This window comes from Heterodontus francisci, chromosome 1 (genome assembly GCF_036365525.1).
Source record: "Heterodontus francisci isolate sHetFra1 chromosome 1, sHetFra1.hap1, whole genome shotgun sequence".
NCBI classification, from domain to species: domain Eukaryota; kingdom Metazoa; phylum Chordata; class Chondrichthyes; order Heterodontiformes; family Heterodontidae; genus Heterodontus; species Heterodontus francisci.
Window position 1 is genome coordinate 218,681,425 of NC_090371.1, and position 22,392 is coordinate 218,703,816.

Genomic DNA, 22,392 nt, shown 5'->3' on the forward strand with positions numbered 1-22,392 from the left:
CTCTCCCCACTCTCCATGCTCTTTTTCAAATTTAGCCTCTCCCCACTCTTTTTCAAATGAAGCCTCTCCCCACTTACCGTGCTCTTTTTCAAATTTAGCCTCTCCCCGCTCTCCCTGCTCCTTTTCAAATGATGCCTCTCACCGCTCTCCGTGCTCTTTTTCAAATTTAGCCTCTCCCCGCTCTCCCTGCTCTTTTTCAAATGAAGCCTCTCCCCACTCTTTTTCAAATGAAGCCTCTCCCCACTCACCATGCTCTTTTTCAAATGATGCCCCTCACCGCTAGCCCCACTCTTTTTCAATTGAAGCCTCTCCCCACTCTCCGTGCTCTTTTTCAAATGAAGCCTCTCCCCGCTCTCCCCGCTCTATTTCAAATGAAGCCTCTCCCTGCTCTCCATGCTCTTTTTCAAATGAAGCCTCTCCACGCTCTCCACGCTCTCTTTCAAATGAAGCCTCTCCCTGCTCTCCCCGCTCTTTTTCAAATGAAGCCTCTCCCCGCTCTCTTTCAAATGAAGCCTCTCCCCGCTCTCGATGCTCTTTTTCAAATGAAGCCTCTCCCTGCTCTCCATGCTCTTTTTCAAATGAAGCCTCTCCCTACTCTCCGTGCTCTTTTGCAAATGAAGCCTCTCCCTGCTCTCCGTGCTCTTTTTCAAATGAAGCCTCTCCCTGCGCACCACGCTCTCTTTCAAATGAAGCCGCTCCCCGCTCTCCATGCTCTCTTTCAAATGAAGCCTCTCCCCACTCTCCATGCTCTTTTTCAAATTTAGCCTCTGCCCGCTCTCCCCACTCTTATTCAAATGAAGCCTCTCCCCGCTCTCCATGCTCTTTTTCAAATGATCCCTCTTCCTACTCTCCCTGCTCTTTTTCAAATGAAGCCTCTCCCCACTCTTTTTCAAATGAAGCCTCTCCCCGCTCTTTTTCAAATGAAGCTTCTCCCCATTCTCCACACTCTCTTTCAACTGAAAGCTCTTCCCACTCTTCCCACTCTCTTTCAAATGAAGCCTCTCTCCACTCTACGTGCTCTCTTTCAAATGAAGCCTCTCCCCACTCTCAGTGCTCTTTTTCAAATGAAGCCTCTCCCGGCTCTCCCCGCTCTCCCCGCTCTCTTTCAAATGATGCCTCTCCCTGCTCTCGCCACTCTTTTTCAAATGAAGCCTCTCCCCACTCTCCATGCTCTTTTTCAAATGTAGCCTCTCCCCACTCTCCGTGCTCTTTTTCAGATGAAGCCTCTCCCCGCTCTTTTTCAAATGAAGCTTCTCCCCATTCTCCACACTCTCTTTCAACTGAAACCTCTTCCCACTCTCCGTGCTCCTTTTCAAATGGAGCCTCTCCCTCCTCTCCGTGCTCTCTTTCAAATGAAGCCTCTCAACACTCTCCCTGATCTTTTTCAACTGAAGACTCTTCCCACTCTCTTTCAACTGAAGCTTCTCCCCATGCTCTGTGCTCTCTTTCAAATGAAGCCTATCCCCACTCTTCGTGCTGTCTTTCAAATGAAGCCTCTCCCCACTCTCTGTGCTCTCTTTCAAATGAAGCCTCTCCACACTCTCCGCGCTCTCTTTTAAAAGAAGCCTCTCACCGCTCTCCACGCTCTCTTTCAAATGAAGCCTCTCCCCGCTCTCCGCGCTCTTTTTCACATGAAGCCTCACCCCGCTCTCCACGCTCTCTTTCGAATGAAGCCTGTCTCCGCTCTGCATGCTCTTTTTCAAATGAAGCCTCTCCCTGCTCTCTGTGCTCTTTTTCAAATGAAGCCTTTCCCCACTCTCCACACTCTCTTTCAAATGAAGCCTGTCCCCGCTCTCCATGCTCTTTATCAAATGAAAACTCTCCCCGCTCTCCACGCTCTCTTTCAAATGAAGCCTCTCCCCGCTCCTTTTCAAATTTGGCCTCTCCCCGCTCTCCCCGCTCTTTTTCAAATGAAGCCTCTCCCCACTCTCCGTGCTCTTTTTCAAATTTAGCCTCTCCCCGCTCTCCCTGCTCTTTTTCAAATGAAGCCTCTCCCCACTCTCCATGCTCTTTTTCAAATTTAGCCTCTCCCCACTCTTTTTCAAATGAAGCCTCTCCCCACATACCGTGCTCTTTTTCAAATTTAGCCTCTCCCCGCTCTCCCTGCTCCTTTTCAAATGATGCCTCTCACCGCTCTCCATGCTCTTTTTCAAATTTAGCCTGTCCCCGCTCTCCCTGCTCTTTTCAAATGAAGCCTCTCCCCACTCTCCATGCTCTTTTTCAAATTTAGCCTCTCACCACACTTTTTCAAATGAAGCCTCTCCCCACTTACCGTGCTCTTTTTCAAATTTAGCCTCTATCCGCTCTCCCTGCTCCTTTTCAAATGATGCCTCTCACCGCTCTCCGTGCTCTTTATCAAATGAAGCCTCTCCCTGCGCTCCATGCTCTGTTTCAAATGAAGCCTCTCCCCGCTCTCCATGGTCTCTTTCAAATGAAGCCTCTCCCCACTGTCCATGCTCTTTTTCATATTTGGCCTCTCCCCGCTCTCCCCGCTCTTTTTCAAATGAAGTCTCTCGCCGCTCTCCATGCTCTTTTTCAATTGATGCCTCTCCCCACGCTCCCCACTCTTTTTCAAATGATCCCTCTCCCCACTCTCCATGCTCTTTTTCAAATGAAGCCTCTCCCCACTCTTTTTCAAATGAAGCCTCTCCCCGCTCTCCTCGCTCTCTTTCAAATGAAGCCTCTCCCTTCTTCCCCACTCTTTTTCAAATGAAGCCTCTCCCCACTCTTTTTCAAATGAAGCCTCTCCCCACTCACCGTGCCCTTTTTCAAATGATGCCTCTCACCGCTAGCCCCACTCTTTTTCAAATGAAGCCTCTCCCCACTCTCCGTGCTCTTTTTCAAATTTAGCCTCTCCCCGCTCTCCCTGCTCTTTTTCAATTGAAGCCTCTCCCCACTCGCCCCGCTCTTTTTCAAATGATCCCTCTCCCCACTCTCCATGCTCTTTTTCAATTGAAGCCTCTCCCCACTCTTTTTCAAATGAAGCCTCTCCCCGCTCTCCATGCTGTCTTTCAAATGAAGCCTCTCCCTTATTCCCCGCTCCTTTTCAAATGAAGCCTCTCCCCACTCTTTTTCAAATGAAGCCTCTCCCCACTCTCCGTGCTCTTTTTCAAATTTAGCCTCTCCCCGCTCTCCCTGCTCTTTTTCAAATGAAGCCTCTCCCCACTCTCCATGCTCTTTTTCAAATTTAGCCTCTCCCCACTCTTTTTCAAATGAAGCCTCTCCCCACTTACCGTGCTCTTTTTCAAATTTAGCCTCTCCCCGCTCTCCCTGCTCCTTTTCAAATGATGCCTCTCACCGCTCTCCGTGCTCTTTTTCAAATTTAGCCTCTCCCCGCTCTCCCTGCTCTTTTTCAAATGAAGCCTCTCCCCACTCTTTTTCAAATGAAGCCTCTCCCCACTCACCATGCTCTTTTTCAAATGATGCCCCTCACCGCTAGCCCCACTCTTTTTCAATTGAAGCCTCTCCCCACTCTCCGTGCTCTTTTTCAAATGAAGCCTCTCCCCGCTCTCCCCGCTCTATTTCAAATGATGCCTCTCCCTGCTCTCCGTGCACTTTTTCAAATGTAGCCTCTCCCCGCTCTCCCCGCTCTATTTCAAATGATGTCTCTCCCCACTCTCCGTGCTCTTTTTGAAATGAAGACTCTCCCTGCTCTTTTTCAAATGATGCCTCTCCCCACTCTCAGTCCTCTTTTTTTAAATGTAGCCTCTCCCCACTCTCAGTGCTATTTTTCAGATGAAGCCTCTCCCCACTCTCCACGCTCTTTCTCAAATGAAGCCTCTCCCCACTCTTCGTGCTCTTTTTCAAATGAAGCCTCTCCCCACTCTCCGTACTCTTTTTCAAATGAATCCTCTCCCAGCTCTCCCCACTCTTTTTCAAATGAAGCCTCTCCCCACTCTCCGTGCTCTTTTTCAAATGCTGCCTCTCCCTGCTCTCCCCACTCTTTTTCAAATGAAGCCTCTCCCCAATCTCCCCACTCTTTTTCAAATGAAGCCGCTCCCCGCTCACCCCGCTCTATTTCAAATGAAGCCTCTCCCTGCTCTCCCCACTCTTTTTCAAATGAACCCTCTCCCCACTCTCCGTGCTGTTTTTCAAATGATGCCTCTCCCTGCTCTCCCCATTCTTTTTCAAATGAAGCCTCTGCCCACTCTCCGTGCTCTTTTTCAAATGAAGCCTCTGCCTGCTCTCCCAACTCTTTTTCAAATGAAGCCTCTCCCCAATCTCCGTGCTCTTTTTCAAATGATGCCTCTCCCTGCTGTCCCCACTCTTTTTCAAATGAAGCCTCTCCCCGCTCTTTTTCAAATGAAGCCTCTCCCCACTCTCCCCACTCTTTTTCAAATGAAGCCTCTCCCCACGCTCCGTGCTCTTTTTCAAATGAAGCCTCTCCCTGCTCTCCCCACTCTTTTTCAAATGAAGCCTCTCCCCACTCTCCGTGCTCGTTTTCAAATGAAGCCTCTCCCCGCTCTTTTTCAAATGCAGCCTCTCCCCACGCTCCGTGCTCTTTTTCAAATGAAGCCTCTCCCTGCTCTCCCCACTCTTTTTCAAATGAAGCCTCTCCCCACTCTCCGTGCTCTTTTTCAAATGTAGCCTCTCCCCACTCTCCGTGCTATTTTTCAGATGAAGCCTCTCCCCACTCTGCACGCTCTCTTTCAAATGAAGCCTCTCCCCACTCTCCGTGCTCTTTTTCAAATGAAGCCTTTCCCCGCTCTCCATGCTCTTTTTCAAATGAAGCCTCTCCCCACTCTCCCCACTCTTTTTCAAATGATCCCTCTTCCCACTCTCCATGCTCTTTTTCAAATGAAGCCTCTCCCCACTCTTTTTCAAATGAAGCCACTCCCCACTCTCTGTGCTCTCTTTCAAATGAAGCCTCTCCCCACTCTCCGTACTCTTTCTCAAATGAAGCCTCTCGCCACTCTCCGTGCTCTTTTTCAGATGAAGCCTCTCCCCACTCTCCGTACTCTTTCTCAATTGAAGCCTCTCCCCACTCTCCATGCTGTTTTTTCAAATGAAGCCTCTCCCCACTCTCCATGCTCTTTTTCAACTGAAATCTCTTCCCACTCTTCCCACTCTCTTTGAAATTAAGCCTCTCGCCACTCTCCCCACTCTCTTTCAAATGAAGCCTTTCCCCGCTCTCCACGCTCTTCCTCAAATGAAGCCTCTCCCCACTCTCCGTGCTCTTTTTCAAATGAAGCCTTTCCCCGCTCTCCACGCTCTTTTTCAAATGAAGCCTCTCCCCACTCTCCATGCACTTTTTCAGATGAAGCCTCTCCCCGCTATTTTCAAATGAAGCTTCTCCCCATTCTCCACAATCTCTTTCAACTGAAACCTCGTCCCTCCTCTACGTGCTCTCTTTCAAATGAAGCCTCTCACCACTCTCCCTGATCCTTTTCAACTGAAGCCTCTTCCCACTCTCTTTCAACTGAAGCTTCTCCCCACTCTTTGTGCTGTCTTTCAAATGAAGCCTCTCCCCACTCTCTGTGCTCTCTTTCAAATGAAGCCTCTCCCCGCTCTCCGCGCTCTCTTTTAAAAGAAGCCTCTCACCGCTCTCCGCGCTCTCTTTTAAAAGAAGCCTCTCACCGCTCTCCGCGCTCTCTTTCAAATGAAGCCTCTCCCCGCTCCCCGCGCTCTTTTTCAAATGAAGCCTCTCCCTGCTCTCCATGCTCTTTTTCAAATGAAGCCTCTCCCTGCTCTCCACGCTCTCTTTCAAATGAAGCCGCTCCCTGCTCTCCCCGCTCTTATTCAAATGAAGCCTCTCCCTGCTATCCATGCTCTTTTTCAAATGAAGCCTCTCCCCGCTCTCCACGCTCTTTTTCAAATGAAGCCTCTCCCTGCTCTCCCCGCTCTTTTTCAAATGAAGCCTCTCCCCGCTCTCCATGCTCTTTTTCAAATGAAGCCTTGCCCCGCTCTCCACACTCTCTTTCAAATGAAGCCTCTCCCTGCTCTCCATGCTCTTTTTCAAATGAAGCCTCTCCCTGCACTCCATGCTCTTTTTCAAATGAAGCCTCTCCCCGCTCTCCACGCTCTCTTTCAAATGAAGCCTCTCCCCGCTCTCCATGCTCTTTTTCAAATGAAGCCTCTCCCTGCTCTCCCCGCTCTTTTTCAAATGAAGCCTCTACCTACTCTCCGTGCTCTTTTTCAAATGAAGCCTTTCCCTGCTATCCGTGATCTTTTTCAAATGAAGCCTCTCCCCGCTCTCCATGCTCTCTTTCAAATGAAGCCTCTCCCTGCTCTCCCCGCTCTTTTTCAAATGAAGCCTCTCCCCACTCGCCACACTCTCTTTCAAATGAAGCCTCTCCCCGCTCTCCATGCTCTTTTTCAAATGAAGCCTCTCACTGCTCTCCCCGCTCTTTTTAAAATGAAGCCTCTCCCTGCTTTCCATGCTCTTTTTCAAATGAAGCCTCTCCCCGCTCTCCACGCTCTCTTTCAAATGAAGCCTCTCCCTGCTCTCCCCGCTCTTTTTCAAATGAAGCCTCTCCCCGCTCTCCATGGTCTTTTTCAAATGAAGCCTCGCCCCGCTCTCCACACTCTCTTTCAATTGAAGCCTCTCCCCGCTCTCCACGCTCTCTTTCAAATGAAGCCTCTCCCTGCTCTCCATGCTCTTTTTCAAATGAATCCTCTCCCCGCTCTCCACGCTCCCTTTCAAATGATGCCTCTTCCCACTCTCCACGCTCTCTTTCAAATGAAGCCTCTCCCTGCTCTCCATGCTCTTTTTCAAATGAAGCCTCTCCCTGCTCTCCATGATATTTTTCAAATGAAGCCTCTCCCCGCTCTCCATGCTCTTTTTCAAATGAAGCCTCTCCCTGCTCTCCGTGCTCTTTTTCAAATGAAGCCTCTCCCCGCTCTCCACGCTCTCTTTCAAATGAAGCCTCTCCCTGCTCTCCCCGCTCTTTTTCAAATGAAGGCTCTCCCCGCTCTCCACGCTCTCTTTCAAATGAAGCCTCTCCCCGCTCTCCATGCTCTTTTTCAAATGAAGCCTCTCCCTGCTCTCCTCAATCTTTTTCAAATGAAGCTCTCCCTAGTCTCCGTGCTCTTTTTCAAATGAAGCCTCTCCCTGCTCTCCGTTCTCTTTTTCAAATGAAGCCTCTCCCCGCTCTCCACGCTCTCTTTCAAATGAAGCCTCTCCCAGCTCTCCCCGCTCTTTTTCAAATGAAGCCTCTCCCCGCTCTCCACGCTCTCTTTCAAATGAAGCCTCTCCCATCTCTCCATGCTCTTTTTCAAATGAAGCCTCTCCCTGCTCTCCCCGCTCTTTTTCAAATGAAGCCTCTCCCTACTCTCCGTGCTCTTTTTCAAATGAAGCCTCTCCCTGCTCTCCGTGCTCTTTTTCAGATGAAGCCTCTCCCTGCGCTCCACGCTCTCTTTCAAATGAAGCCTCTCCCCGCTCTCCATGCTCTCTTTCAAATGAATCCTCTCCCCACTCTCCATGCTCTTTTTCAAATTTAGCCTCTCCCCGCTCTCCCCACTCTTTTTCAAATGAAGTCTCTCCCCACTCTCCATGCTCTTTATCAAATGATCCCTCTTCCCACTCTCCATTCTATATTTCAAATGAAGCCTCTCCCCACTCTTTTTCAAATGAAGCCTCTCCCCATTCTCCACACTCTTTCAACTGAAAGCTCTTCCCACTCTTCCCACTCTCTTTCAAATGAAGCCTCTCCCCACTCTCCGTGCTCTCTTTCAAATGAAGCCTCTCCCCACTCTCCGCGCTCTTTTTAAAATGAAGCCTCTACCCGCTCTCCCCGCTCTATTTCAAATGATGCCTCTCCCTGCTCTCGCCACTCTTTTTCAAATGAAGCCTCTCCCCACTCTCAGTGCTCTTTTTCAAATGTAGCCTCTTCCCACTCTCCGTGCTCTTTTTCAGATGAAGCCTCTCCCCGCTCTTTTTCAAATGAAGCTTCTCCCCATTCTCCACACTCTTTTTCAACTGAAACCTCTTCCCACTCTCCGTGCTCCTTTTCAAATGAAGCCTCTCCCTCCTCTACGTGCTCTCTTTCAAATGAAGCCTCTCACCACTCTCCCTGATCTTTTTCAACTGAAGCCTCTTCCCACTCTCTTTCAACTGAAGCTTCTCCCCATGCTCTGTGGTCTCTTTCAAATGAAGCCTCTCCCCACTCTTCGTGCTGTCTTTCAAATGAAGCCTCTCCCCACTCTCTGTGCTCTCTTTCAAATGAAGCCCCTCCCCACTCTCCGTGCTCTCTTTTAAAAGAAGACTCTCACCGCTCTCCGCGCTCTCTTTCACATGAAGCCTCTCCCCGCTCTCCATGCTCTCTGTCAAATGAAGCCTCTCCCCACTCTCTGTGCTCTCTTTCAAATGAAGCCTCTCCCCACTCTCCGCGCTCTCTTTTAAAAGAAGCCTGTCCCCGCTCTCCGCGCTCTCTTTCAAATGAAGCCTCACCCCGCTCTCCACGCTCTCTTTCGAATAAAGCCTTTCCCCGCTCTCCACGCTCTTTTTCAAATGAAGCCTCTCCCCACTCTCCATGCTCTTTTTCAGATGAAGCATCTTGCCGCTCTTTTTCAAATGAAGCTTCTCCCCATTCTCCACACTCTCTTTCAACTGAAACCTCGTCCCACTCTCCGTGCTCCTTTTCAAATGAAGCCTCTCCCTCCTCTACGTGCTCTCTTTCAAATGAAGCCTCTCACCACTCTCCCTGATCGTTTTCAACTGAAGCCTCTTCCCACTCTCTTTCAACTGAAGCTTCTCCCCATGCTCTGTGGTCTCTTTCAAATGAAGCCTCTCCCCACTCTTCGTGCTGTCTTTCAAATGAAGCCTCTCCCCACTCTCTGTGCTCTCTTTCAAATGAAGCCCCTCCCCACTCTCCGCGCTCTCTTTTAAAAGAAGACTCTCACCGCTCTCCGCGCTCTCTTTCACATGAAGCCTCTCCCCGCTCTCCATGCTCTCTGTCAAATGAAGCCTCTCCCCACTCTCTGTGCTCTCTTTCAAATGAAGCCTCTCCCCACTCTCCGCGCTCTCTTTTAAAAGAAGCCTCTCACCGCTCTCCGCGCTCTCTTTCAAATGAAGCCTCACCCCGCTCTCCACGCTCTCTTTCGAATGAAGCCTTTCCCCGCTCTCCACGCTCTTTTTCAAATGAAGCCTCTCCCCACTCTCCATGCTCTTTTTCAGATGAAGCACCTTGCCGCTCTTTTTCAAATGAAGCTTCTCCCCATTCTCCACACTCTCTTTCAACTGAAACCTCGTCCCACTCTCCGCGCTCCTTTTCAAATGAAGCCTCTCCCTCCTCAACGTGCTCTCTTTCAAATGAAGCCTCTCACCTCTCTCCCTGATCCTTTTCAACTGAAGCCTCTTCCCACTCTCTTTCAACTGAAGCTTCTGCCCACTCTTTGTGCTGTCTTTCAAATGAAGCCTCTCCCCACTCTCTGTGCTCTCTTTCAAATGAAGCCTCTCCCCACTCTCCGCCCTCTCTTTTAAAAGAAGCCTCTCACCGCTCTCCGCGCTCTCTTTCAAATGAAGCCTCTCCCCGTTCTCCGCGCTCTTTTTCAAATGAAGCCTCTCCCTGCTCTCCGTGCTCTTTTTCAAATGAAGCCTCACCCCGCTCTCCACGCTTTCTTTCGAATGAAGCCTGTCCCCGCTCTCCATGCTCTTTTTCAAATGAAGCCTCTCCCCGCTCTACACGCTCTCTTTCAAATGAAGCCTCTCCCTGCTCTCCCCGCTCTTTTTCAAATGAAGCATCTCCCCGCTCTCCATGGTCTTTTTCAAATAAAGCCTCGCCCCACTCTCAACACTCTCTTTCAAATGAAGCCTCTCCCCGCTCTCCACGCTCTCTTTCAAATGAAGTCACTCCCTGCTCTCCATGCTCTTTTTCAAATGAAGCCTCTCCCCGCTCTCCACGCTCCCTTTCAAATGAAGCCTCTGCCCGCTCTCCACGCTCTCTTTCAAATGAAGCCTCTCCCTGCTCTCCACGCTCTTTTTCAAATGAAGCCTCTCCCTGCTCTCCAATATCTTTTTCAAATGAAGCCTCTCCCCGCTCTCCATGCTCTTTTTCAAATGAAGCCTCTCCCTGCTCTCCCCGCTCTTTTTCAAATGAAGCCTCTCCCTGCTCTCAATGCTCTTTTTCACATGAAGCCTCTCCCCGCTCTCCACGCTCTCTTTCAAATGAAGCCTCTCCCTGGTCTCACCGCTCTTTTTCAAATGAAGCCTCTCCCTGCTCTCCGTGCTCTTTTTCAAATGAAGCCTCTCCCTCCGCACCAAGCTCTCTTTCAAATGAAGCCTCTCCCCGCTCTCCATGCTCTCTTTCAAATGAAGCCTCTTCCCACTCTCCATGCTCTTTTTCAAATTTAGCCTCTCCCCGCTCTCCCCACATTTTTTCAAATGAAGCCTCTCCCCGCTCTCCATGCTCTTTTTCAAATGATCCCTCTTCCTACTCACCATGCTCTTTTTCAAATGAAGCCTCTCCCCGCTCTCCATGCTCTTTTTCAAATGATCCCTCTTCCTACTCTCCATGCTCTTTTTCAAATGAAGCCTCTCCCCACTCTTTTTCAAATGAAGCCTCTCCCCGCTCTTTTTCAAATGAAGCTTCTCCCCATTCTCCACACTCTCTTTCAACTGAAAGCTCTTCCCACTCTTCCCACTCTCTTTCAAATGAAGCCTCTCCCCACTCTCCGTGCTCTCTTTCAAATGAAGCCTCTCCCCACTCTCCGTGCTCTTTTTCAAATGAAGCCTCTCCCCGCTCTCCCCGCTCTCCCCGCTCTCCCCACTCTATTTCAAATGATGCCTCTCCCCGCTCTCGCCACTCTTTTTCAAATGAAGCCTCTCCCCACTCTCCGTGCTCTTTTTCAAATGTAGCCTCTCCCCACTCTCCGTGCTCTTTTTCAGATGAAGCCTCTCCCCGCTCTTTTTCAAATGAAGCTTCTCCCCATTCTCCACACTCTCTTTCAACTGAAACCTCTTCCCACTCTCCGTGATCCTTTTCAAATGAAGCCTCTCCCTCCTCTACGTGCTCTCTTTCAAATGAAGCCTCTCACCACTCTCCCTGATCTTTTTCAACTGAAGACTCTTCCCACTCTATTTCAACTGAAGCTTCTCCCCATGCTCTGTGCTCTCTTTCAAATGAAGCCTCTCCCCACTCTTCGTGCTGACTTTCAAATGAAGCCTCTCCCCACTCTCTGTGCTCTCTTTCAAATGAAGCCTCTCCCCACTCTCCGCGCTCTCTTTTAAAAGAGGCCTCTCACCGCTCTCCACGCTCTCTTTCAAATGAAGACTCTCCCCGCTCTCCGGGCTCTTTTTCGAATGAAGCCTCACCCCGCTCTCCACGCTCTCTTTCGAATGAAGCCTGTCTCCGCTCTGCATGCTCTTTTTCAAATGAAGCCTCTCCCTGCTCTCTGTGCTCTTTTTCAAATGAAGCCTTTCCCCACTCTCCACGCTCTCTTTCAAATGAAGCCTGTCCCCGCTCTCCATGCTCTTTTTCAAATGAAAACTCTCCCCGCTCTCCACGCTCTCTTTCAAATGAAGCCTCTCCCCGCTCTCCACGCTCTTTTTCAAATGAAGCCTCTCCCTGCTCTCCGTGCTCTTTTTCAAATGAAGCCTCTCCCTGCGCTCCATGCTTTGTTTCAAATGAAGCCTCTCCCCGCTCTCCATGGTCTCTTTCAAATGAAGCCTCTCCCCACTCTCCATGCTCCTTTTCAAATTTGGCCTCTCCCCGCTCTCCCCGCTCTTTTTCAAATGAAGCCTCTCCCCACTCTCCGTGCTCTTTTTCAAATTTAGCCTCTCCCCGCTCTCCCTGCTATTTTTCAAATGAAGCCTCTCCCCACTCTCCATGCTCTTTTTCAAATTTAGCCTCTCCCCACTCTTTTTCAAATGAAGCCTCTCCCCACTTACCGTGCTCTTTTTCAAATTTAGCCTCTCCCCGCTCTCCCTGCTCCTTTTCAAATGATGCCTCTCACCGCTCTCCATGCTCTTTTTCAAATTTAGCCTCTCCCCGCTCTCCCTGCTCTTTTTCAAATGAAGCCTCTCCCCACTCTCCATGCTCTTTTTCAAATTTAGCCTCTCCCCACTCTTTTTCAAATGAAGCCTCTCCCTGCTCTCCCTGCTCTCTTTCGAATTAAGCCTGTCCCCTCTCTCCATGCTCTTTTTCAAATGAAGCCTCTCCCTGCTCGCCATGCTCTTTTTCAAATGAAGCCTCTCCCCGCTCTCCACGCTCTCTTTCAAATGAAGCCTCTCCCTGCTCTCCCCGCTCTTTTTCAAATGAAGCCTCTTCCTGCTCTCCATGCTCTTTTTCAAATGAAGCCTCTCACCGCTCTCCATGCTCACTTCCAAATGAAGCCTCTCCCTGCTCTCCCCGCTCTTTTTCAAATGAAGCCTCTCCCTGCTCTCCATGCTCTTTTTCAAATGAAGCCTCTCCCCTCTCTCCGTGCTCTCTTTCAAATGAAGCCTCTCCCTGCTCTCCCCGCACTTTTGAAATGAAGCCTCTCCCTGCTCTCCATGCTCTTTTTCAAATGAAGCCTCTCCCCGCTCTCCACGCTCTCTTTCAAATGAAGCCTCTCCCCGCTCTCCATGCTCTCTTTCAAATGAAGCCTCTCCCTGCTCTCCCCGCTCTTTTTCAAATGAAGCCTCTCCCTGCTCTCCATGCTCTTTTTCAAATGAAGCCTCTCCCCGCTCTCCACGCTCTCTTTCAAATGAAGCCTCTCCCTGCTCTCCATGCTCTTTTTCAAATGAAGACTCTCCCCGCTCTCCATGCTCTTTTCCAAATGAAGCCTCTCCCTGCTCTCCCGGCTCTTTTTCAAATGAAGCCTCTCCCTGCTCTCTGTGCTCTTTTTCAAATGAAGCCACTCCCCGCTCTCCCCGCACTATTTCAAATGATGCCTCTCCCTGCTCTCCCCACTCTTTTTCAAATGAAGCCTCTCCCCGCTCTTTTTCAAATGAAGCCACTTCCTGCTCTCCATGCTCTTTTTCAAATGAAGTCTCTCCCCGCTCTCCACGCTCTCTTTCAAATGAAGCCTCTCCCTGCTCTCCCCTCTCTTTTTCAAATGAAGCCTCTCCCTGCTCTCCATGCTCTTTTTCAAATGAAGCCTCTCCCCACTCTCCGTGCTCTCTTTCAAATGAAGCCTCTCCCTGCTCTCCCCGCTCTTTTTCAAATGAAGCCTCTCCCTGCTCTCCATGCTCTTTTTCAAATGAAGCCTCTCCCCGCTCTCCATGCTCTCTTTCAAATGTAGCCTCTCCCTGCTCTCCCCGCTCTTTTTCAAATGAAGCCTCTCCCTGCTCTCCATGCTCTTTTTCAAATGAAGCCTCTCCCCGCTCTCCATGCTCTCTTTCAAATGAAGCCTCTCCCCGCTCTCCATGCTCTTTTTCAAATGAAGACTCTCCCCACTCTCCATGCTCTTTTTCAAATGAAGCCTCTCCCTGCTCTCCCCACTCTTTTTCAAATGAAGCCTCTCCCTGCTCTCCTTGCTCTTTTTCAAATGAAGCCTTTTCCCGCTCTCCCCGCTCTATTTCAAATGATGCCTCTCCCTGCTCTCCCCACTCTTTTTCAAATGAAGCCTCTCCCTGCTCTTTTTCAAATGAAGCCTCTCCCCACTCTCCGTGCTCTTTTTCAAATGAGGCCTCTCCCCGCTCTCCCCACTCTATTTCAAATGATTCCTCTCCCTGCTCTCCCCACTCTTTTTCAAATGAAGCCTCTCCACACTCTCTTTCAAATGTAGCCTCTCCCCACTCTCCGTGCTCTCTTTCAACTGAAACCTCTTCCCACTCTCCGCGGTCCTTTTCAAATGAAGCCTCTCCCTCCTCTACGTGCTCTCTTTCAAATGAAGCCTCTCACCACTCTCCCTGAACTTTTTCAACTGAAGCCTCTTCCCACTCTCTTTCAACTGAAGCTTGTCCCCATGCTCTGTGCTCTCTTTCAAATGAAGCCTCTCCCCACTCTTCGTGCTGTCTTTCAAATGAAGCCTCTCCCCACTCTCTGTGCTCTCTTTCAAATGAAGCCTCTCCCCACTCTCCGCGCTCTTTTTCAAATGAAGCCTCACCCCGCTCCCCACGCTCTCTTTCGAAAGAAGCCTGTCCCCTCTCTCCATGCTCTTTTTCAAATGAAGCCTCTCCCTGCTCGCCATGCTCTTTTTCAAATGAAGCCTCTCCCTGCTCTCCGCGCTCTCTTTCAAATGAAGCCTCTCCCTGCTCTCCCCGCTCTTTTTCAAAAGAAGCCTCTTCCTGCTCTCCATGCTCTTTTTCAAATGAAGCCTCTCCCCGCTCTCCATGCTCTCTTTCAAATGAAGCCTCTCCCCGCTCTCCCCGCTCTTTTTCAAATGAAGCCTCTCCCTGCTCTCCATGCTCTTTTTCAAATGAAGCCTCTCCCCTCTCTCCACGCTCTCTTTCAAATGAAGCCTCTCCCTGCTCTCCCCGCTCTTTTTCAAATGAAGCCTCTCCCTGCTCTCCATGCTCTTTTTCAAATGAAGCCTCTCCCCGCTCTCCACGCTCTCTTTCAAATGAAGCCTCTCCCCGCTCTCCATGCTCTCTTTCAAATGAAGCCTCTCCCTGCTCTCCCCGCTCTTTTTCAAATGAAGCCTCTCCCTGCTCTCCATGCTCTTTTTCAAATGAAGCCTCTCCCCGCTCTCCATGCTCTCTTTCAAATGAAGCCTCTCCCTGCTCTCCCCGCTCTTTTTGAAATGAAGCCTCTCCCTGCTCGCCATGCTCTTTTTCAAATGAAGCTTCTCCCCGCTCTCCACGCTCTCTTTCAAATGAAGCCTCTCCCTGCTCTCCCCGCTCTTTTTCAAATGAAGCCTCTTCCTGCTCTCCATGCTCTTTTTCAAATGAAGCCTCTCCCCGCTCTCCATGCTCTCTTTCAAATGAAGCTTCTCCCTGCTCACCCCGCTCTTTTTCAAATGAAGCCTCTCCCTGCTCTCCATGCTCTTTTTCAAATGAAGCCTCTCCCCTCTCTCCGTGCTCTCTTTCAAATGAAACCTCTCCCTGCTCTCCCCGCTCTTTTTCAGATGAAGCCTCTCCCTGCTCTCCATGCTCTTTTTCAAATGAAGACTCTCCCCGCTCTCCACGCTCTCTTTCAAATGAAGCCTCTCCCCGCTCTCCATGCTCTCTTTCAAATGATGCCTTTCCCTGCTCTCCCCGCTCTTTTTCAAATGAAGCCTCTCCCTGCTCTCCATGCTCTATTCAAATGAAGCCTCTCCCCGCTCTCCACGCACTCTTTCAAATGAAGCCTCTCCCCGCTCTCCATGCTCTATTTCAAATGAAGACTCTCCCCGCTCTCCATGCTCTTTTTCAAATGAAGCCTCTCCCTGCTCTCCCCACTCTTTTTCAAATGAAGCCTCTCCCTGCTCTCCGTTCTCTTTTTCAAATGAAGCCACTCCCCGCTCTCCCCGCTCTATTTCAAATGATGCCTCTCCCTGCTCTCCCCACTCTTTTTCAAATGAAGCCTCTCCCCGCTCTTTTTCAAATGAAGCCTCTCCCCACTCTCCGTGCTCTTTTTCAAATGAAGCGTTTCCCCGCTCTCCCCACTCTATTTCAAATGATGCCTCTCCCTGCTCTCCCCACTCATTTTCAAATGAAGCCTCTCCACACTCTGTTTCAAATGTACCCGCTCCCCACTCTCCGTGCTCTCTTTCAACTGAAACGTCTTCCCACTCTCCGCGCTCCTTTTCAAATGAAGCCTCTCCCTCCTCTACGTGCTCTCTTTCAAATGAAGCCTCTCACCACTCTCCCTGAACTTTTTCAACTGAAGCCTCTTCCCACTCTCTTTCAACTGAATCTTGTCCCCATGCTCTGTGCTCTATTTCAAATAAAGCCTCTCCCCACTCTTCGTGCTGTCTTTCAAATGAAGCCTCTCCCCACTCTCTGTGCTCTCTTTCAAATGAAGCCTCTCCCCACTCTCCGCGCTCTTTTTCAAATGAAGCCTCACCCCGCTCCCCACGCTCTCTTTCGAATGAAGCCTGTCCCCTCTCTCCATGCTCTTTTTCAAATGAAGCCTCTCCCTGCTCGCCATGCTCTTTTTCAAATGAAGCCTCTCCCCGCTCTCCACGCTCTCTTTCAAATGAAGCCTCTCCCTGCTCTCCCCGCTCTTTTTCAAATGAAGCCTCTTCCTGCTCTCCATGCTCTTTTTCAAATGAAGCCTCTCCCCGCTCTCCACGCTCTCTTTCAAATGAAGCCTCTCCCTGCTCTCCCCGCTCTTTTTCAAATGAAGCCTCTCCCTGCTCTCCATGCTCTTTTTCAAATGAAGCCTCTCCCCTCTCTCCGTGCTCTCTTTCAAATGAAGCCTCTCCCTGCTCTCCCCGCTCGTTTTCAAATGAAACCTCTCCCTGCTCGCCATGCTCTTTTTCAAATGAAGCCTCTCCCCGTTCTCCACGCTCTCTTTCAAATGAAGCCTCTCCCTGCTCTCCCCGCTCTTTTTCAAATGAAGCCTCTTCCTGCTCTCCATGCTCTTTTTCAAATGAAGCCTCTCCCAGCTCTCCATGCTCTCTTTCAAATGAAGCTTCTCCCTGCTCACCCCGCTCTTTTTCAAATGAAGCCTCTCCCTGCTCTCCATGCTCTTTTTCAAATGAAGCCTCTCCCCTCTCTCCGTGCTCTCTTTCAAATGAAACCTCTCCCTGCTCTCCCCGCTCTTTTTCAGATGAAGCCTCTCCCTGCTCTCCATGCTCTTTTTCAAATGAAGACTCTCCCCGCTCTCCACGCTCTCTTTCAAATGAAGCCTCTCCCCGCTCTCCATGCTCTCTTTCAAATGATGCCTTTCCCTGCTCTCCCCGCTCTTTTTCAAATGAAGCCTCTCCCTGCTCCCCATGCTCTTTTTCAAATGAAGCCTCTCCCCGCTCTCCACGCACTCTTTCAAATGAAGCCTCTCCCCGCTCTCCATGCTCTATTTCAAATGAAGACTCTCCCTGCTCTCCATGCTCTTTTTCAAATGAAGCCTCTCCCTGCTCTCCCCACTCTTTTTCAAATGAAGCCTCTCCCTGCTCTCATTTCTCTTTTTCAAATGAAGCCACTCCCCGCTCTCCCCGCTCTATTTCAAATGATGCCTCTCCCTGCTCTCCCCACTCTTTTTCAAATGAAGCCTCTCCCCGCTCTTTTTCAAATGAAGCCTCTCCCCACTCTCCGTGCTCTTTTTCAACTGAAGCCTATCCCCGCTCTCCCCACTCTATTTCAAATGATGCCTCTCCCTGCTCTCCCCACTCTTTTTCAAATGAAGCCTCTCCCCGCTCTTTTTCAAATGAAGCCTCTCCCCACTCTCCGTGCTCTTTTTCAAATGAAGCCTTTCCCCGCTCACCCCACTCTATTTCAAATGATGCCTCTCCCTGCTCTCCCCACTCTTTTTCAAATGAAGCCTCTCCACACTCTCTTTCAAATGTAGCCACTCCCCACTCTCCGTGCTCTCTTTCAACTGAAACCTATTCCCACTCTCCGCGCTCCTTTTCAAATGAAGCCTCTCCCTCCTCTATGTGCTCTCTTTCAAATGAAGCCTCTCACCACTCTCCCTGAAATTTTTCAACTGAAGCCTCTTCCCACTCTCTTTCAACTGAAGCTTGTCCCCATGCTCTGCGCTCTCTTTCAAATGAAGCCTCACCCCACTCTTCGTGCTGTCTTTCAAATGAAGTCTCTCCCCACTCTCTGTGCTCTCTTTCAAATGAAGCCTCTCCCCACTCTCCGCGCTCTTTTTCAAATGAAGCCTCACCCCGCTCCCCACGCTCTCTTTCGAATGAAGCCTGTCCCACTCTCCATGCTCTTTTTCAAATGAAGCCTCTCCCTGCTCGCCATGCTCTTTTTCAAATGAAGCCTCTCCCCACTCTCCACGCTCTCTTTCAAATAAAGCCTCTCCCTGCTCTCCCCGCTCTTTTTCAAATGAAGCCTCTTCCTGCTCTCCATGCTCTTTTTCAAATGAAGCCTCTCCCCGCTCTCCACGCTCTCTTTCAAATGAAGCCTCTCCCTGCTCTCCCCGCTCTTTTTCAAATGAAGCCTCTCCCTGCTCTCCCCGCTCTTTTTCAAATGAAGCCTCTCCCTGCTCTCCATGCTCTTTTTCAAATGAAGCCTCTCCCCGCTCTCCATGCTCTCTTTCAAATGAAGCCTCTCCCCGCTCTCCATGCTCTCTTTCAAATGAAGCCTCTCCCTGCTCTCCCCGCTCTTTTTCAAATGAAGCCTCTCCCTGCTTTCCATGCTCTTTTTCAAATGAAGCCTCTCCCCGCTCTCCACGCTCTCTTTCAAATGAAGCCTCTCCCCGCTCTCCATGCTCTTTTTCAAATGAAGCCTCTCCCTGCTCACCCCACTCTTTTTCAAATGAAGCCTGTCCCTGCTCTCCGTGCTCTTTTTCAAATGAAGCCACTCCCCGCTCTCCCCGCTCTATTTCAAATGATGCCTCTCCCTGCTCTCCCCACTCTTTTTCAAATGAAGCCTCTTCCCGCTCTTTTTCAAATGAAGCCTCTCCCCACTCTCCGTGCTCTTTTTCAACTGAAGCCTATCCCCGCTCTCCCCACTCTATTTCAAATGATGCCTCTCCCTGCTCTCCCCACTCTTTTTCAAATGAAGCCTCTCCCCGCTCTTTTTCAAATGAAGCCTCTCCCCACTCTCCGTGCTCTTTTTCAAATGAAGCCTTTCCCCGCTCACCCCACTCTATTTCAAATGATGCCTCTCCCTGCTCTCCCCACTCTTTTTCAAATGAAGCCTCTCCACACTCTCTTTCAAATGTAGCCACTCCCCACTCTCCGTGCTCTCTTTCAACTGAAACCTATTCCCACTCTCCGCGCTCCTTTTCAAATGAAGCCTCTCCCTCCTCTATGTGCTCTCTTTCAAATGAAGCCTCTCACCACTCTCCCTGAAATTTTTCAACTGAAGCCTCTTCCCACTCTCTTTCAACTGAAGCTTGTCCCCATGCTCTGCGCTCTCTTTCAAATGAAGCCTCACCCCACTCTTCGTGCTGTCTTTCAAATGAATCCTCTCCCCACTCTCTGTGCTCTCTTTCAAATGAAGCCTCTCCCCACTCTCCGCGCTCTTTTTCAAATGAAGCCTCACCCCGCTCCCCACGCTCTCTTTCGAATGAAGCCTGTCCCACTCTCCATGCTCTTTTTCAAATGAATCCTCTCCCTGCTCGCCATGCTCTTTTTCAAATGAAGCCTCTCCCCACTCTCCACGCTCTCTTTCAAATGAAGCCTCTCCCTGCTCTCCCCGCTCTTTTTCAAATGAAGCCTCTTCCTGCTCTCCATGCTCTTTTTCAAATGAAGCCTCTCCCTGCTCTCCCCGCTCTTTTTCAAATGAAGCCTCTCCCTGCTCTCCATGCTCTTTTTCAAATGAAGCCTCTCCCCTCTCTCCGTGCTCTCTTTCAAATGAAGCCTCTCCCTGCTCTCCCCGCTCTTTTTCAAATGAAGCCTCTCCCTGCTCTCCATGCTCTTTTTCAAATGAAGCCTCTCCCCGCTCTCCACGCTCTCTTTCAAATGAAGCCTCTCCCCGCTCTCCATGCTCTCTTTCAAATGAAGCCTCTCCCTGCTCTCCCCGCTCTTTTTCAAATAAAGCCTCTCCCTGCTTTCCATGCTCTTTTTCAAATGAAGCCTCTCCCCGCTCTCCACGCTCTCTTTCAAATGAAGCCTCTCCCCGCTCTCCATGCTCTTTTTCACATGAAGACTCTCCCCGCTCTCCATGCTCTTTTTCAAATGAAGCCTCTCCCTGCTCACCCCACTCTATTTCAAATGAAGCCTCTCCCTGCTCTCCGTGCTCTTTTTCAAATGAAGCCACTCCCCGCTCTCCCCGCTCTATTTCAAATGATGCCTCTCCCTGCTCTCCCCACTCTTTTTCAAATGAAGCCTCTCCCCGCTCTTTTTCAAATGAAGCCTCTCCCCAGTCTCCATGCTCTTTTTCTACTGAAGCCTATCCCCGCTCTCCCCACTCTATTTCAAATGATGCCTCTCCCTGCTCTCCCCACTCTTTTTCAAATGAAGCCTCTCCACACTCTCTTTCAAATGTAGCCTCTCCCCACTCTCCGTGCTCTCTTTCAACTGAAACCTCTTCCCACTCTCCGCGCTCCTTTTCAAATGAAGCCTCTCCCTCCTCTACGTGCTCTCTTTCAAATGAAGCCTCTCACTACTCTCCCTGATCTTTTTCAACTGAAGCCTCTTCCCACTCTCTTTCAACCGAAGCTTCTCCCCATGCTCCGTGCTCTCTTTCAAATGAAGCCTCTCCCCACTCTTCGTGCTCTCTTTCAAATGAAGCCTCTCCCTCCTCTATGTGCTCTCTTTCAAATGAAGCCTCTCCCCACTCTCCGCGCTCTTTTTCAAATGAAGCCTCACCCCGCTCCCAACGCTCTCTTTCGAATGAAGCCTGTCCCACTCTCAATGCTCTTTTTCAAATGAAGCCTCTCCCTGCTCGCCATGCTCTTTTTCAAATGAAGCCTCTCCCCACTCTCCACGCTCTCTTTCAAATGAAGCCTCTCCCTGCTCTCCCCGCTCTTTTTCAAATGAAGCCTCTTCCTGCTCTCCATGCTCTTTTTCAAATGAAGCCTCTCCCCGCTCTCCACGCTCTCTTTCAAATGAAGCATCTCCCTGCTCTCCCCGCTCTTTTTCAAATGAAGCCTCTCCCTGCTCTCCATGCTCTTTTTCAAATGAAGCCTCTCCCCTCTCTCCGTGCTCTCTTTCAAATGAAGCCTCTCCCTGCTCTCCCCGCTCTTTTTCAAATGAAGCCTCTCCCTGCTCTCCATGCTCTTTTTCAAATGAAGCCTCTCCCCGCTCTCCACGCTCTCTTTGAAATGAAGCCTCTCCCCGCTCTCCATGCTCTCTTTCAAATGAAGCCTCTCCCTGCTCTCCCCGCTCTTTTTCAAATAAAGCCTCTCCCTGCTTTCCATGCTCTTTTTCAAATGAAGCCTCTCCCCGCTCTCCACGCTCTCTTTCAAATGAAGCCTCTCCCCGCTCTCCATGCTCTTTTTCAAATGAAGACTCTCCCCGCTCTCCATGCTCTTTTTCAAATGAAGCCTCTCCCTGCTCACCCCACTCTATTTCAAATGAAGCCTCTCCCTGCTCTCCGTGCTCTTTTTCAAATGAAGCCACTCCCCGCTCTCCCCTCTCTATTTCAAATGATGCCTCTCCCTGCTCTCCCCACTCTTTTTCAAATGAAGCCTCTCCCCGCTCTTTTTCTAATGAAGCCTCTCCCCAGTCTCCATGCTCTTTTTCTACTGAAGCCTATCCCCGCTCTCCCCACTCTATTTCAAATGATGCCTCTCCCTGCTCTCCCCACTCTTTTTCAAATGAAGCCTCTCCACACTCTCTTTCAAATGTAGCCTCTCCCCACTCTCCGTGCTCTCTTTCAACTGAAACCTCTTCCCACTCTCCGCGTTCCTTTTCAAATGAAGCCTCTCCCTCCTCTACGTGCTCTCTTTCAAATGAAGCCTCTCACTACTCTCCCTGATCTTTTTCAACTGAAGCCTCTTCCCACTCTCTTTCAACCGAAGCTTCTCCCCATGCTCCGTGCTCTCTTTCAAATGAAGCCTCTCCCCACTCTTCGTGCTCTCTTTCAAATGAAGCCTCTCCCCACTCTTCGTGCTCTCTTTCGAATGAAGCCTGTCCCCTCTCTCCATGCTCTTTTTCAAATGAAGCCTCTCGCTGCTCTCCACGCTCTCTTTCAAATGAAGCCTCTCCCCGCTCTCCATGCTCTTTTTCAAATGAAGCCTCTCCCTGCTCTCCCCACTCTTTTTCAAATGAAGCCTCTCCCTGCTATCCCCACTCTTTTTCAAATGAAGCCTCTCCCTGCTCTCCGTTCTCTTTTTCAAATGAAGCCACTCCCCGCTCTCCCCGCTCTATTTCAAATGATGCCTCTCCCTGCTCTCCCCACTCTTTTTCAAATGAAGCCTCTCCCCGCTCTTTTTCAAATGAAGCCTCTCCCCACTCTCCGTGCTCTTTTTCAAATGAAGCGTTTCCCTGCTCTCCCCACTCTATTTCAAATGATGCCTCTCCCTGCTCTCCCCACTCATTTTCAAATGAAGCCTCTCCACACTCTGTTTCAAATGTACCCGCTCCCCACTCTCCGTGCTCTCTTTCAACTGAAACCTCTTCCCACTCTCCGCGCTCCTTTTCAAATGAAGCCTCTCCCTCCTCTACGTGCTCTCTTTCAAATGAAGCCTCTCACCACTCTCCCTGAACTTTTTCAACTGAAGCCTCTTCCCACTCTCTTTCAACTGAATCTTGTCCCCATGCTCTGTGCTCTCTTTCAAATAAAGCCTCTCCCCACTCTTCGTGCTGTCTTTCAAATGAAGCCTCTCCCCACTCTCTGTGCTCTCTTTCAAATGAAGCCTCTCCCCACTCTCCGCGCTCTTTTTCAAATGAAGCCTCACCCCGCTCCCCACGCTCTCTTTCGAATGAAGCCTGTCCCCTCTCTCCATGCTCTTTTTCAAATGAAGCCTCTCCCTGCTCGCCATGCTCTTTTTCAAATGAAGCCTCTCCCCGCTCTCCACGCTCTCTTTCAAATCAAGCCTCTCCCTG

General features: G+C 50.1%; 1 protein-coding gene across 1 annotated transcript in view; it reads right to left on the reverse strand.

The window, feature by feature from the left end:
* Positions 1-8,602: 8,602 nt before the first annotated feature.
* Positions 8,603-22,392, reverse strand: part of LOC137371267 (uro-adherence factor A-like) — a 99,773-nt gene continuing 85,983 nt past the window's right edge. Inside the window, exon 2 of the mRNA XM_068033580.1 lies at positions 8,603-9,506. Within this exon, the coding sequence (XP_067889681.1) occupies positions 8,603-9,506 (904 nt within the window). The remainder of the gene's footprint in view (positions 9,507-22,392) is intronic.